Genomic DNA, 16,265 nt, shown 5'->3' with positions numbered 1-16,265 from the left:
GGCCTGGGGTGTGAACAGCATCCTCCTCCTTGTGTTTACTTTAAGCACTTGGTGATGAATGCAAATTTACCTGTGCTCAATAATATCACTTATAAATTATATGTAGTTTCAACTAAAATAAAAGACAAACTCCTGCAGAAACTGTGCACCTGAGAATCTTAAAAGAACTAGTAACTGATCAGCAAACAAGAAAATGGCAATGCTGACTTCTCATTCCTAGAATGAGCTCTTTGGAAGTGTAATATAGGACATGCATGTAATCTTTTTACATCACACACACACACAGAGCAGACTCTTCTGCCCACAGAATTTTCCAGGCAAGAAAACTGGAGTGGGGTGCCATTTCCTACTCTAGGGGATCTTCCTGACCCAGGGATTGAACCCGTGTCTCTTGCGTCTCCTGCATTAGCAGGTGGATTCTTTACCACTAGTGCCACCCGGGAAGCCAAGACAACCAAGTCACTTCAGTACTGAGAAACTGTGTCTAGCAGCTAGGAAATTATCCTGGCGACAAGTGGCCAGTGTCCTAAGAATGAGTCCTTTCAGAGCCTGAGCTCCAGACTAAGGTGCTGGGGACATACAGACAGTGACAGCCTTTTGCTTCCCCGAGGTCGCACAGAACGTATTACAACACTGGAGCCCTCTATCTCCTGGTAAGTCACACATGACGGAGGGCATACATGTGATATCTGCCCACGAGGATGCACACAGACACGAGAGCTCCCCAGAGGCTTTCTTTAAGGAAAAACAGGACAGTAGAACAAAGAGGGCTGCAGACAACATTTGGAGTAAAATATATCCATAAAAGGCATTTTAGGAACATGTGTGTGTTAACACCAGTTGTCTAAAAAGTCACAACAGCTGCAGCATGGATAACACGGGCTCTTTGCCAGCTGTCACTCCACTCTGCCTCTAAAATTTAAGGAAGTAAGCAACTATTTATTATTATTGTAACTCTTGACTCTGCTCAGATACAGTTTTAAAAATTTTCAAATTTCAGTAAATTAACTATCTTGAGTTAACAAGTCACTCACGATATTTCACACAAATGACTAAAATCAAGACCAGGTCGTGACATCATGGGCAGTGCTTCTTGGGGACGGTGTTAGTCACTGTTGGGTCCAAACTGGTTGCAGGTGCAACGTGACGCCCATCACCTCTGCCTTCTGGATGACTGGCCCTTCATTCAGCCACGTCTGACCGCAAGCGGCCTCCTTGACTTTCCCCGGCGTGCACGACGAGCACGACTCCTTTCTGTGTGCAACCGCATTGAGACGGGACGCCTCCTAACAAGGGTCTGCAAACTGCAGCCTGTTTCCACATGGCCCGTGAACTGCCAATGGTTACGCCAGAGTAAAAGGCGAGCCGAAGCGACTGACAAGGGATTGCTGGGCGGCCTTGGGGTGTGAGGCTCTAAGACGGTTTTTTTCAGGCTGACATGGACTTCCGGAATGAGGCAGTGGCTTAGGGTCAACAGGAGAGGATATTTGAAATCGGGCTCTTTGAAAAACATGAAGGGCTCTGTATTCTCTTATCTGGAATGTGTGTCTCAATGTTGTTTAAAGGAAGACAGAAAAAAGGCTACTTCTCCACATCAAAGAGGAACAGATAAGGGGTGGGAAGGACAGGAAACGAGAAACGAACGTTTCCGAGCCTGGAGCATTCTACTGCACAGGAACACATGCATCTCTTACTTGCACACGTGTAGGCATCTTTGCTGGTGAAGAGCTTCATGCACTGGTGGCAGCTAAAGGGACCCACAACGGAGATGGAACTGAATGCATGCCCGTTCACAGTCTTCTTGTCCTTCTCCTTCTCTTTAGAGTCTTTCTCCTTCTCCTTAATTTTATCTTTCTCTTTTTCCTTTTCCTGCCAAAGAAAATAATCGACATTACATTGTTAATCGAACACTGGAAGGCCTTCCCTTCTAGAAGGCTACTGGGCTACCTGTGGTCAACAGTGGCTGGTAAATGTTTTGAATCAAAGTTAGGAATGCTGTCCTGGACATAAAAAATTTTTTTTATTAACTTGTGTGCATTCGAGTTGCATTAGAAAAACCTTAGGAGGACTGGGCAGGTTGAACAGTTTTGTCCCTGGCTTGAAAAGTCAAACTGTTAGTCGCTCAGTTGTGTCTGACTCTTTGCAACCCCATGGACTGTAGCTTGCTAGGCTCCTCTGTCCATGGGATTCTCCAGGCATGAATACTGGAATGGGCTGCCACTGCCTTCTCCAGGGGATCTTTCCAACCCAGGGATTGAATGCAGATCACCGGCACTGTAGATGGATTCTTTACCATCTGAGCCGCCAGGGAAGCTATGCCAATCAACACGTTCATTGCCTAGGGACCAGCATGGGTGCTGGGGGAGGAGAAGCCTGCAGTGGCCCTGGGGCCTCCCGAGACAGCCACGCTGAGCCCATGGGGGAAGCCAGCGTCGAGCCCAGTAGCAGGGCAGGGAGCAGAAGAAAGGATGCGATGGTTCTGAGACCAGCCCGAGGGAAAGATGATTAAGCAGCGTGAAAAATGACTCAAGGTTCCCCATGACTGCCTCCCACCCACCACATACCCTCAAGAGAGGGCACATATCTGATAACTGCCTCCCCTACTCTAGCCAGAAATATGAACTATCCCCCATATAGACACTTGCTGTTCTTACTAATTAATTTCAAGGTTCAGCTTTGGCGCAATTTTCAAACTGGAGGAGAACGCAAAGAAATACTAATGAGTATTAGACCCTTGGTAAAATATCCAAAGCGGTCAGGGGCATTTCAGGTACACGCTACCCTTAGGAGATGAGGACTGTGTGGTCTAACTACACACTCTTCATACAAAGGTCCTTCCAGACACGGTTAGACAGACCCTTGGCTGGTTAATCAACAGCAGATGAATGACTTTCTTCCAAACTAACTGGATCCTGAATGGCAATTTACAGAGGCAGAGGGATGCATTTAGTAGTGGTCATCATCACCAACGTTAGGGTGCCCATTTTCCAGGGCATATAACAACACTATTGCTGTCATCCAAAACAATTCCTGAAAAAAGAGACACCCTGAAGTTAATGATCATTGACAACTACCAAAGGCCTTAGATTTTCAATCAATGTTTTCTAACTACATTATTTCATCTGATTCAATAACTCTGAAGTGAGTAGGGTGGGCATTATGCCTCCCATTTCCTAACTGAAAAGATAAACAACAAAGATAATAGCAGGCAAGAGTTGGAACAATCTCTACGTGCCAAGCACTGCAGAAAGCAACTGACATGAAATTTCTCATTAACAACCCAATGGCGTGTAAGGACCAGCTCTGATTTCCGTGTGACACTCGAGGAGCCGAGGCTGAGAGATGGCTCATGTACTGGAGGTCATACACCAGTACCTGTCCAAGCTGGAGCTAACTTTCAGATCTGCCAACTGTAAAGCTCAGCTCTTGGTCACTGCACTCTACTGCCGAGGACTAGAGACATTTGTGGACTCACAGAATGTCACACAGCAAATGATCTGCAGTTAAAATCAGAAACCCAGGTCTTCTGACTCTGTATTCAGAACTCATCTGCTATCCTGAAATGGTGAATGTTTGCTAAGTCTGTGATTCACATAAAGTCCTTTGTTAATACCCTCTGAGCCACCAGGGAAGCACCCTATGTTAATAGCATGCATATGATAAAAATCCAAGAATCAAAGAATCTAAAGAATCACTTTAGAACTATAAAAAACAACAGGAGAGGAAGGGAGGAAAAACAAACTACTTCACTTTATAAAACAGGAAACTGTTCTGAGTGAAAATTCGTTAACTGCTAAAGTATCTAAAACTCTAATAGAAATCAGTATGAAGAAATTGAGTTTTTCTAATAATTTTTCTCTGAACTAAATTTTGCTGAAGGCTTCTTATATACAAAATGTTAAACTGAAGAGCACCTGAGCTTTTTGCTCAAGAAAGCTAAAAAAGTTGCTCTGAGAGTTAAGAAAATCTGTAGGCAACTAGCTTACTCTCCCCCAAGCCTTGCTATGCTCTTCAAATCTGAACAGATAATCTCCCCATCCTTTGCAAGAACCCTGACCAGCTCCTCCAAGGATAAAAACAAAACAAAACAACAGACTCCACTGTGTCTGTCTCTGTTGATCGGAAGCTAGTGCTGTAAAGAAGTCAGGCGCTTACCTCCCCATGCCTTGCTCCTATGAATCTCACTGTTATGAGGGGTGCTTCATGAAAACGACCCCATTTTGCCGACATGATTCGACCCCCATGCCAGGAAATATGCTCTCACGGGAGGAGGGGCTCATGCCGGCGGGGCAGGGCCTGGCAATATTGAGCTGCCATTAGAGCAACCACTAGAGAAACTGTAAGAGGAAGCTGGGGACGGGTAGAGAAAAGGAACGGGGGAGGGCTGAGGCTGCGGGTTTCCTCAAGACAAGCTTAACTCTTTGCACGCTGCTGGTGCAGCCCGCCACCCAGGCACAGAGGACCCAGGGCGCTACAGGACAAACTCCCCCGCACACGCTGTGAGCGGGCAGTGCTTAAGTGGCGGGACGGGAGCCCTGGCAAAATGAGGCGGGTTTTTTCCTCAATGCTGCAAGTTAAGGAACACATCTATTTAAACACATGTCCTCATTTTCTAAAGAAAACTTTTTTGGTGAAGTCGCCTATGGAAAGGCAGTGATTGGCTGTTTTCTGAAGTTTGATTTTTCCAGGCTTATCTCCTGCCAAAATGCCTTAAACTTGTGTGCTGGGGAAATGGAAACTAATAATATTTAACGGGAATAATGCAAGAGACAACTGCACTAGGATACGATGAGGGGAAATGATATTTTGGTTCTTCTAAACCTACCATTTTAGACAAGTAATTACGATTAAAAAAAAATAATTCTCTGGAAAACTGTAAAGCATACTATGATTAAGGAACTGAAGAAACAAGAGGGATGATGATATCTAATGTTGCTTTAAGTCTTGGCAAACACTACTTTACCCTAGTTAGCACCTCTGAAAGGCTAAGATGTTTAGTTCTGTTTTAGACACTTCACAGGAACTGGGAGGTGAAGTTGAATGTCTTGCCATGAAGCCGGGGAGTAGATTAACATCTGTGCAGGAATCTAATCCTTGCATCCAAAAAGGCCTATTTCAAATCAGATTAAGAATTTGTCTCAAACATCTCTGACCATCTCCTACTCGTCTGCAAAGAGGAAAGCTTAGGAAAAAAAAATCAATGTGACAGATGGTTTAGAAAGGGTCACACCCCACTCCCTCTGTAATGAGGACATTTTATATATATACACACACACATATATACTATGTGTGTGTGGCTGTTATGTTATGAGTCTGCAGCAAGCAGACTTACTTAGCAGGAAACAGTACTACTTCTTAAAGATACTAAAACACAAAAGCAGAAACTGCCTGCCAGTCTTCCTGTTTTATTTCCTGTTTAGGTTCTCCTTCTTTCACACACATACACGGCTCAACATATTTATCTATTAACTCATGCCAGTTAACGAGAATTCTTGAAAGGACCTATGAAGGATCAATACTCAATTTCCCCCAAATGCCTCATACTCACATGGCTACAGATATGAAAATATATATAGCGTATATTATGTTATACATACAGTATATTATATAGAGAGTGCTTACACTAAAAAACTAGTGCTAACATCTATAGTAGCATTTCAATTTTTTAAGCATTATGGAGAAGTAACATTATTCAATGGGTAAGAAAATCAGTAGAGCCAGCATCATGACACGAAGAAAATATTCACTCATTTTTATGTTATCCTTTTAGAGAATCAAACATTCTGAACGGAAAAGCCCTCCTGTGGATACAATGGCAAAGACAGACAACGTATTTAATGCAACCTAACATAAAATGTGGGGCTTCCCTGGTGGCTTAGTGGTAAAGATTCCCCTGCAATGCAGGAGACATGGGTTTGATCCCTGCGTTAGGAAGATCCCCTAGAGAAAGAAATGGCAACCCATTCCAGTATTTTTGCCTGGGAAATCCCACAGACAGAGGAGACTGGTGGACTATATAGTCCAAGGGGTCACAAAAGAGTTGGACATGACTTAGTGACTAGACAACAATATCATCATAAAATGCATTACTTCACCAATTCTCCTGTTTCTTACTATCTTTTGGTATATGGACAAAAGGTGAGCTATCCTTTTGTGAGGACAAAACAATCTTATTTGAAGTGAGCTGGTAACAATGATCAAAGATGACTCTTAAGCTTCTTAACACACTAATAATGTGGCTAAAGGGGTGCCTACATCCCTGATAATGTGAAATGGACTGCAATCCAGGGTTACAGATTTGTAACTTTTGGAGAATTTCCATCACTAGAGATAGCACTGGAGAAGGCAATGGCAACCCACTCCAGTGTTCTTGCTTGGAAAATCCCATGGACGGAGGAGCCTGATGGGCTGCCGTCTATGAGGTCGCACAGAGTTGGACACGACTGAAGCGACTTAGCAGCAGCAGCAGTAAAGATAGCACAAGCTGCCAGAGACCAAATCTTAGGGCCAAGAGCCTGAAAGGGGAAGCAGTCTCATTGCAAAAGAGTGCAGTCACTCTGACAAAGAGAAGATGGGAGGTGACAGGTCACCTGAAGACACCCTGCTGCTGCTGACAGACTGCACTTGCACACAAATTACCTTCTTTTTGCCTGCCCCTTTTCAGCCCTCTCCTAGCAAACTCCAGACTCCAGTCCTTTGAAATTATTTAAAAAAATTAAAGGAAAGAGACATTGTGCAGCTCACTCTTGCTGAAGAGCGAACATGAAATGAACAGTATTACTTGGTAGACGTCAGATCACGAGATATGACCCAGTCTGTGACCTGAAGCGTACTTCTCTGTGCCGCGGTTGGTAAAATGAGACCGGTGCGAGATGCTTTTAAAGGTCAGGTCCCAGTTTCTGCGTTCAGTCTCATGTCGTTTAATTCACGCCTGCCTGTACTGCCTCGCCAAAGCCATCAGCGACGTATTCACTACTCTGCCCCTAAGCTGGTGTCACGAGGGAGATGGATGGAAAAGGGGGAATTCTCCACTTTACTCTGGTCTTCTGGTTAGAAGTTTGTTTGGAGAAAAGATTTCACAGTTTAAAACCAAAATAAAAGGCAAGAGAAACACTTGAAATCATCCGAACAGATGGTAAAAGTGGTCCAGGTAAAGACTATGTGCTTTGGCTCCTCCAGAGGCCCGTCAGCACCTGGGAGAATGCTGACTCCATTCAAACACACTTGGCCAATTAACACTGCCCTTTCAAGGAGGCCTTCTTCTGCTGATGCCAGCCAGTGGCCACGCCAGCTGATAAGACAGACACGGCTCTATTTTCAGCCCTGCTGCCACACAAAGAATAATAAGTGTTCTGCCCTCTTTAACCTTAACTGTTTTGAATTATAAGACAAGACTAAGCATGAGGTTAGCGCTTAAATATGAGACCATTCCAGAAACAGTTTGCTAGACTCTTCATGAGTCTTCTAGTTTGCCTACTTTCTGTCCATTCTGCACCTGGGCAGGTGAAATAAGGAGAAAATGTAATTGTGATGGCAGGTTTTCTGGAAAAATTTGAGTGATGACCAAACCTAGTATTTGCTGAAAGAAGAGATCTTACCTCATTTACAAAACTCAGTAATTATGTACCTGAGTGTACGCATATAACACACAGATATATAGTGATTCCCATGCAAGAAGTCCTTGAGTCTCAGTTTTTTCCTCCTTATGTTGTTGGAGGTTAGGTGGGTGAATAGAGTGTAGGAAAGTGAGAGGCAGAAAGTTTTCCTCACTGATTTGAAACAGAATCTTCCGGTTTAGCAATGGGAATTAGTATAAGAAAGTTAACTGTTTTTTTCCTTTCTAAAAATATATTTAAAAAATATTAGAAGAGTATTTATCTCTATGTGGGATTATTACAGGTAATTTTTATTTCTGATTTTTTCCCAGATGAGGCACCTTACTCCTAATAAAGGGAGATAATATCTACTTACAATGTGTGGAAATGATTAAATCAGATAATACATGGGAAGCTCTCAGCATACAGTAAAAATTCAATTAGTAGTGTTATCTCTTATGGTTGTTTTTCTTGCTGTTAGTTTTCTTCAGATATTAGCTTCCTGGAGTCAGCATCTGTCAACTCAATTCCACAGGACCCCATCACGTAATTAGTTTCCGGCTGTGTGCTGTGCCCGGAGCCTACTGAGGGCTGGCTGAGGGGTCACCCAGAAACCCCACAACAGTACTCACCTTGCTCTTTTTACTGCTGGACATTTTGTTCTTGATGTAGCTGAACGTACGACTGACTTTGGTTCCACTCTTTATTTCAAAATCTTTCTTGGGGCTTTGTGGCAGGAAATTAAAGTTCTCTTCTGTTATACTAAATAGAAAACAGAAGAGTTTTAAAAAAGATTACAGAAGTTGGTTTTTTAAAAATTAAAACACTCTACATATAATTCTTTGTAACCATCACCGTCAGGTATTATTCTGGCTACAAGTTACAGCCAACTTACATGCTCACGTGCAAATGGGCAAAGGAGTAAGGGTGGCCAGAGGCTGCTGAATGGTTTTATATAATCATATCAACCCAAGAACAGAGCATACCACAATGCTCATGTCCTATTGCGAAAACTTGGCTAAATTTTCTATGTCAGTTATTAGTGTTTCACTAATGGGTTTTCAGGGATCTGATGCTAATTGTTGATTAGAATTAATGACTAATTAGTCATTAATTAAATTAAATTAATTAACCTAAAACAGCACCCAATGTATAAACTTCTTTGCATTTAACAGGTGTCTAAAAAGAAGCCCACAGATGCAAACTAAGGAGTTTTTATGACTGAATGCATATACAAGTTCCCTCATAGCAGAGATCACACCTTTTCTTTAGGTTTCTGGCACACTGGACCGTCAATATGTGAATTCAGTTATGCACGATTTAAGGAGGCAATATATTGCATGGTAGGTAGAACGGACACTGTGTGCAGAAAGAGCTACTGGAGGAGTTTCAGAGACTTGGAGGTACCGGTCTACTTGCTTAGGACACCTGTGTCCTAAGCCCATCCGTGATGGGCATCTCCAGACCCTGGGAAACTCACAAAGGCTGAGTTCCTCAAAGAATGCTGGACCCTTGTACACAGTATCATTTGTGTACACACACAACTATGTAGAACTGTTACATAATACATCATCTGTTATATAGAAACCTATTCAAACTACTTTCCCTAGGGTCCCAGAACAGTTATGCTAGAAGTTTTCCATGGAAAAGTAGTGTTTGCCTCAAGGGCTTCTGTGAGAGTAGAGACAAGTAGGACCACATGGGTCCTGTTCAGTAGCTCAAGTCTATTTATATTTAAAATACTGCTTGGAATATATAGTAGTCTGTTACTAAGACAAAGGGGAAATGAAAATCACTGCTCTACAAAGAACAAAGAGTAAGCAGAATTTGACGTAAGTGCAAACAAGAGGACTCATATCGATAGAGTTCTGGATTACTGGGTCACAATTGACGCCTTTGTGAAAAAGAAGGCAATTTATAAGACACTGCAGTGCAACAGTGAGAACCCCAATTATGCTTAAGATTGAATAGTTAATCTTGTAAGCTTGAAAAGTAGAATATAAAAATAAACAATGAGTCAAAATAGCAATCTCTAGCCTGCTGTTAAAAACTAAGTCACTTCCCTGGACAGAGGTGTGTACTGACTGGACCTCTACAGAAGAAAATAGCTTTAAAGCTTACAGGGGCTAAGTAGGCAGCAATATTGCATGAATACCAATACACACACACTGTGAAACAAAATGTTCTTAGACTTAGAAGTTAAAAATTGCCATAAGCAAAGAGTGCAAAGTACATAAAGTTAATATAAGTGTATCCTATGTGACTAAGTGCAACCAATAATCTTTATCCATAGGATGCTATAAAGAATAAAAGTAGAAAACTATTCAGGACATAAATTAAAAGACCAATATTCCATATTTATCAATCAAGGAAGTAAAATTCCAGTACGTTCAATTAACTTATTTTGCATAAATGTGTTAAGACATTTCAGATTTCCTTCATTTTATCTTGAGAAAAGGAGTAGCAAAATAAATGTATATCGTACCTCCCAGTCAGATTAGAACTGGTGCTGTGGAAGGGCCGTGAACCTGGAAAACAAGAATGGCAGGATAAAAGTTAGAACAAAAGCATTTTACTTGGATAACAGATAAAATGTTTAGTGTTTTTATAACTGACACAGATAAAGCAAAAAATAGCCTCTGAAAGCCCGTGTGGCGTGCTTTTCCTTCTGAGGGTTTAGAAGAAGGAAAAATTAAAAATGAAACCTTCAAATTAGAACTGGAAATTGGCAGCAATTGGGAGTGAATTTCTCATGGGGAAAATTTCTTTTAATCCAGGATTCAAGTAACCAAAGAAACCCCAAAATCAAACAATGAAAATGCTCAAATGTATGTTTAATTTCTGTTCTTATGAAGGTTCATCAGAGTCCATAGACCATCTTTCTGAGATGCTGTCAGAGAAGGAATATACTACAGGAAGTGACATGTCATTTTCTGTATGCTGTTAATTTTGTATTCATATATTTCTACACTAAAAGTCTAGCTAGTATATGCCTGACATTTTCCTGAGCATGCCTAGAAATGGATTAGTGAACAGGAAAGAGCATTAGACCCAACTTATAAGGTCTAGGGTTTACCACTAATTTGGGGTGAAATCTCCGATTTCATTTCTCCATCTCTGAAATAAGATAAAACAGATGCTAAGGGTCTTTCTAGGTTGATACTGATAAAATGAGTAGGGCAGATATATTTTTCCTCCTTCCATAACTATCAGACCATAAACTGAAATGAGTCATTACATCAACAGCTAAGTCAGACAGGGTATTAACTGGAACAAATAAAGAAGTAATGATACCATTATTTTACCTATGATGTGTTAATAAAGGTTAACCTACTTTAGGACTCAGATGATAGAGAGGCCGCAATCACACAGTGACAAGTGCTTTCCAAGTTTTAGGAGATCAAGTATAGAAACACCTTCTGTGTGTGATTCCAGGTAGACAAAGGTTGCTCTGTGTAACTACTGTTATTATGTGGACAAAACACACCTTTCTCCTTGAGGTTACTGAAACTTCGATTTGATAGAGGTATGAAAAATGTTCCACTATCAGATTATCAACATTTGAAACTCTCAAAAACTCCCAAATTGTTCCAGATTTTGAATAGAAATGCAAAGCTGAAGTCATTACTGACATAGAGCCAACAGGTGTAAATAATGCATTAGAAACTTAAAAATGAATTCAAAGGCTTCAAAAGATGGCTTTTATAACTTTTCCTTTTAATTGTTTGGGGCTTTCCTTCTATTTCACTTATGATGCACAATAACAACAGCCAGAAGAGAGAGGAAGAGGAAGAGGAAGAATAAGACCTGGGACCTATCTTTCAGTTCTGCATGATCTGGTGAAAACACCAGCATTTAAAGCTCAGAATGCCTTCATTTACCTAAACAAAAATTAAGAGTGTGGTTTAGATTAGGGCTTTAAAACTTTTACACTTAAGAAGCCTCGAATGATATAAGCACCATCAAGTTCTCTCAGGCTGCCAGGATTCTGCTGTACATGTAATCAATTACCTAGTAAGTTACCACCTCAGTAATATGAACAAAGTAAAAATAAAACTCATAAAGAAAAACACCAACCAGCAGAGAGCCTGGCCAAGAATAAGCTCCCAGAAGGTTTCTGTCAAATAAACTAAGAACTCAACAAATACGTGATACAAATACTGTGAGAATCTGTAACTCCTATAAGGATTTCTAACTTTTTTGCTGCTAAAAAATACTTCAATTCATTTTAATTCATTTACTATGACCTCTCAGGTATGGTTCTGAAAACAGTGACTAATTCAGCAATGTTTCTAAAATAAATGCTTCTGACATTCCTGAAGTGTCAAGTTTTCAGAGCATCTAAGAACATGATATAACCAACGTTACTTCCATGACATAATTACAGACAGAAGCAAAGAAATGTCATTGAATTTAGCCTATTAGGTACTACTGCAAGTAAATAGCATATTTCAACGAGCCTTTTTTTGTTTTAAGGCATGAAACAACCTGCAGACCTAATACAGTAACATTCCAGGACTGGAACTGTTAGACGGACATAGTATTTTTAAAAGTGTGTTCCATGGAACACTTGTCTCCTGAGACGTCATACATTGTCTTGCACATACTATGGTTTACCTGGTTAATACATTTTGGAATCACAGCATATTGAACACTACCTTCAAAACTCACAAGATACACATAAGCCTTTGAAATCTGCTTAAAATAGTTTCCTAAATTTATATGTTCAAGAACCAAACTCTTCCCCCCACATCTCTCTTATCCCCCCTACCCCATAATTTTTCACTGTATTTTTGAAATTAAGGAACACATTTTGAGGAATGCTGGATATTTGATTCAAGGGTTTCTTTGAGCTTCTATTCTTTGTGATGACATTATGTTGGATTAACTGAGTAACCAGTGCTGATTAACTGCATAACTGGTAATAATTTTATATTAGTGGTAGAAGAAACACTATTGGAAACTTAGTTTTATTTGCCATGCTAACCTATTTCCAAGCATATTACAACTACTTTGAGATGAACCAGCCTTGAGAATTTGGAAAAACTCAAAAAGTTGTAGAAAAAAGTTTGACAGTGTCTTTTAAATGTCACAGATGGACAGCTAGGTATCTGTCCCATGAGACAACTTCTGTCCTGTGACAACTGGTATGGAGTGAAAATCTTATATGCCTATACCAAAGGCCGTTTACTTGTGAAAAAGTATTGAAAATATAAGATCTTCATTTGTGCCTAAGCCACTTTCCTTTAAGAACAACACAAAAATGTCACCTTGAACTTGATATTGCTAAATATTAAATTTTATTTATTTTTTATTTTTCTGCCTTTTTTCATTTATTTTTATTAGTTGGAGGCTAATTACTTACTTTACTAAATATTAAATTTTAATATTTAAGTATTAAATACTGCTCAAACTTAGGATCAGCAAATGGTGCTGAATAAGCATGCTTAATCATATTTATAACTGCCTGAGACTAATTTGATTTATATGAAAACAATTATTTAGCTTTATACAGCAAGTAGTTTTTCCATTAATAACAGCAATCCTGGAATTGTCTAGAAATCTCATACAACTATAAAGAGTAATTTTCATGGCGGTCAGGATTCATTTCCTCTCCGAGTTTACTAAAACTAATATTAAACTAGATTATTAAGTAATGATATAATAATCTGAAACCTACAGTGTAGTGAAAGGATTGAAAAATAAAAGTTCCAAAGGAACTTCTTCCACCCAATTAATTCACGTGGTTTAATCTCACAGAAAAGATATTCTTAAAGAACTGGTCTGGGGTAGCTGCCTGGTGGCCTAGAGGTTAGGAGTCGAGCTTTCACTGCCATGGCCTGGATTCAGTACCTGGCTGGAGAACTAAGACCCCACAAGTCATGCAGCGCGGCACCCCTGCCCCGCCAACAGACAAATAAAAAACTGACAAAGACTCGGGGCAGGGGGGGAGGGGAGAAGAAAAAAGTTTGACAGTGACTTTTAAACGTCACAGATGGACATCTAGGTATCTGTCCCATGAGACAAAAGAGGGGAAACAATGACAGTGAGATTTACATGCCTGAATGGAACGTTTTGAGAAGTTAGTACACAGCATTACAAAAGGCACAAGGCGGGCTGGGAGCCCCTTACGCCTTTGCAGGTATCTCTGTTCTGAGGTGATGTCTCGGGCCCTGGAACTGGGTCAGTGAATCAGTCAACATTGGTGGTGTACAAGACAAAAACTTTATAATTTTATCCAAATTCATTTTCAAAGCAAAGCATGAAGGCAAATGATTCAGCAGTGGTGACATGCAAGAGGATTAAAGCCCCCCAGTCTCTTAGTACCAAGCCTACAGCATTTCAGCGCTGGTCAGGCCCTGGAGAGCAGACCCTGGACCCCAAAGTTGCTTACTTACTATGCAACTCCTCCTCCTCATCACTGGAGTGAGAAGAGCCAAGAGAAAAGAGAGTTTTAGACTTAAGGAGGAGAGGTGAGATGCTGACGGAGAGCGAGATCCGCCGTGCTGGCCGCATCTGCTGCTGGGCTGAGGAACAGGTTAACAGAAGACATTAGCGCCTGTGGATCACACCAAAACAAAGACCACGGTGCCGAGAACCATGTCACTGGCCTGCAGGATGCCAGGGAGGCTGTCTAGGCTTCTAGGTGTTCTGTATTCACATTTTCACCTTTCTTCCTCAATATGCAGAATGGTAATGCAACTTAAGAAAATGCATCCAACAAAGATGTACTTGTTAGATTGTGAAAACAGGAAGTGTGCTACTTTTCACAGCCATCATTTACAGCCAGAGTTTGGTTGTTTTTTTTTTTCCTTCAAGGTTAGGAAACGCCTGGCATGGTGGTGTTCCTTGGGATTCTCTATTGGCTCTCTTGCCGCCCACCCCAAACCTCCTTATTCACTGTTGCCTCTTCAAGTACAATCTGCAGGTGATACAGTGATGACTCACAGCTTTCTATTTTCAAGTCTGGTCTGTCCTTTGAATTCAAGCCTCATTCATCTCACTGCCTACCTGTGGGCAGACATCCCACAGCAGCTCAAACTCAACAAGCACATACACCAACTCAGGCCCTTCCTCCAATCATTCCTCCTCGTTTACTCTTTCCTCTGGTGAATGGTACCTAACACCTAACTCATCATACAGGACAGGAACCTGGACACCACCCTTCAATCCTTTTATCGCCTCTCACTCAGCGCTTTTAATTCTGTCTTCTAGAATTCTCTGAAGATCAACTTCTTCTCTACTGCCACTGGTTTGTGCCTGCTTCGGGCCAGCACCTGCTCTCATCAGAGCTCTGCAAGAGCCTTCTACTCACCTACCAGCCTCTCCTTCCCAACACGATCTTCAGTGAGGTCTCTCTGCAGTGTGAGAATCAGTCGACTTAACAAAAATCACTCCATTGCCCTCAAACAAGAAGCCCAGAGTCCTCAGTCTAGCTTTCCACCTGCTAACAAACCCAGTGATTTCCCAGTGATTTCCTCTTGGTCTTGACTTTGGCATCACTTCTCCCCAAGGCTTCCCTGGTGGCTCAGACGGCAAAGAATCCACCTGTATCCGGAGACCTGGGTTCGTTCCCTGGGTTGGGAAGATCCCCTGGAGGAGGGCATGGCAACCCACTCCAGTATTCTTGCCTGGAGAATCCCCATGGACAGAGGAGCCTGCTGGGCAACAGTCCAAAGGGTCACAAAGAGTCAGATACGACTGAAGCGACTTAGCACGGTCCCCAGTTAGGCTTTTCTAACCCCACAAGTCTAGGGTTTCTAAGCACCCAATGTTTCTTTCAACTGCCGCACGTATCATCATCTGCTACACTCAACAGTTCTCATGTCCTTGAGCTGAAGTCTGGTGAGAAAAGGAATCGTTTCTGGAAGGTCATGCCTCTCCTTCCACTGTCTCACCTGGTGCCTAGCAAAGGACAAGTTCTTAACTGTTGACTAATTTAACAAATGAATCAATGAATTTCCTTTTGTCAGGCTTTCTGTAAGGTCAACACCCTAAATAAAATGAAAGAAAAAACCCTGTGCCTATCCAGCACAACAGACACTCCACAGCCCAGACAAATGCCGCGTGATGCAGACCACAGGGTAGAGCCACAGCTCCTAACAAGGAGCGCCTGCCACGGACTCGCATGCATTGGCTTTTCCAGCAGTGACAGTCCAGTGCAAAGGCGAGATGACATTTTAACGTGTGTTCTACAGTATTCCCAAACGTGAAGCAAATATAAGAAATGAAAATAACCTCTCTTAATTACCCAAATCTCAGAGTATCCCCTTCTTCTGTCACACGATCAAGGACCATAAAGAAAAACCTACTTGTAAGAATAAGGAGTATCTTCAACATGTATGGAAAGAGTATGTTCTGCTAACACAGGGATTCAGTTTTAAAATGCACTAAAATTTAATGACCATGAATACATGCCATCCTCATAATTTAATCAGAAGGCCAATATCAAAAGTCAATCTGGGGATTTCCCTGGTGGTCCAGCAGTTAAGAGTCCGCCTTGCAATGCAGGGACACGGGTTTGACCCCTGGTTGGGGAACTAGGATCCCAACTGCTGAGGAGCTTTTAAGTCTACATGCCACGACGAAAGATCCTGCTTGCTGCCTGAGACCCGACGCAGTCATAAACACATATTTTTTAAAAAGCCAATTTGCCTGACCGAATTTCTC

At 41.5% G+C, this 16,265-nt stretch overlaps 1 protein-coding gene across 10 annotated transcripts in view; it reads right to left on the bottom strand.

Moving 5' to 3' along the window:
• AKAP13 (A-kinase anchoring protein 13) overlaps positions 1-16,265 on the bottom strand; it is a 314,021-nt gene that overhangs the window by 49,152 nt on the left and 248,604 nt on the right. For all 10 annotated transcript variants that reach the window (XM_070478204.1, XM_070478206.1, XM_070478207.1 and 7 more), the window contains 3 exons: positions 10,081-10,123; positions 8,228-8,357; positions 1,695-1,869 (listed from right to left, as the gene is read on the bottom strand). In XM_070478204.1, the coding sequence (XP_070334305.1) occupies positions 1,695-1,869; positions 8,228-8,357; positions 10,081-10,123 (348 nt within the window). The remainder of the gene's footprint in view (positions 1-1,694; positions 1,870-8,227; positions 8,358-10,080; positions 10,124-16,265) is intronic.

This window comes from Odocoileus virginianus, chromosome 16 (assembly GCF_023699985.2).
Source record: "Odocoileus virginianus isolate 20LAN1187 ecotype Illinois chromosome 16, Ovbor_1.2, whole genome shotgun sequence".
NCBI lineage: Eukaryota > Metazoa > Chordata > Mammalia > Artiodactyla > Cervidae > Odocoileus > Odocoileus virginianus.
Note: the sequence above shows the minus strand (reverse complement) of the source record. Positions and strands in the feature narration are given on the sequence as shown.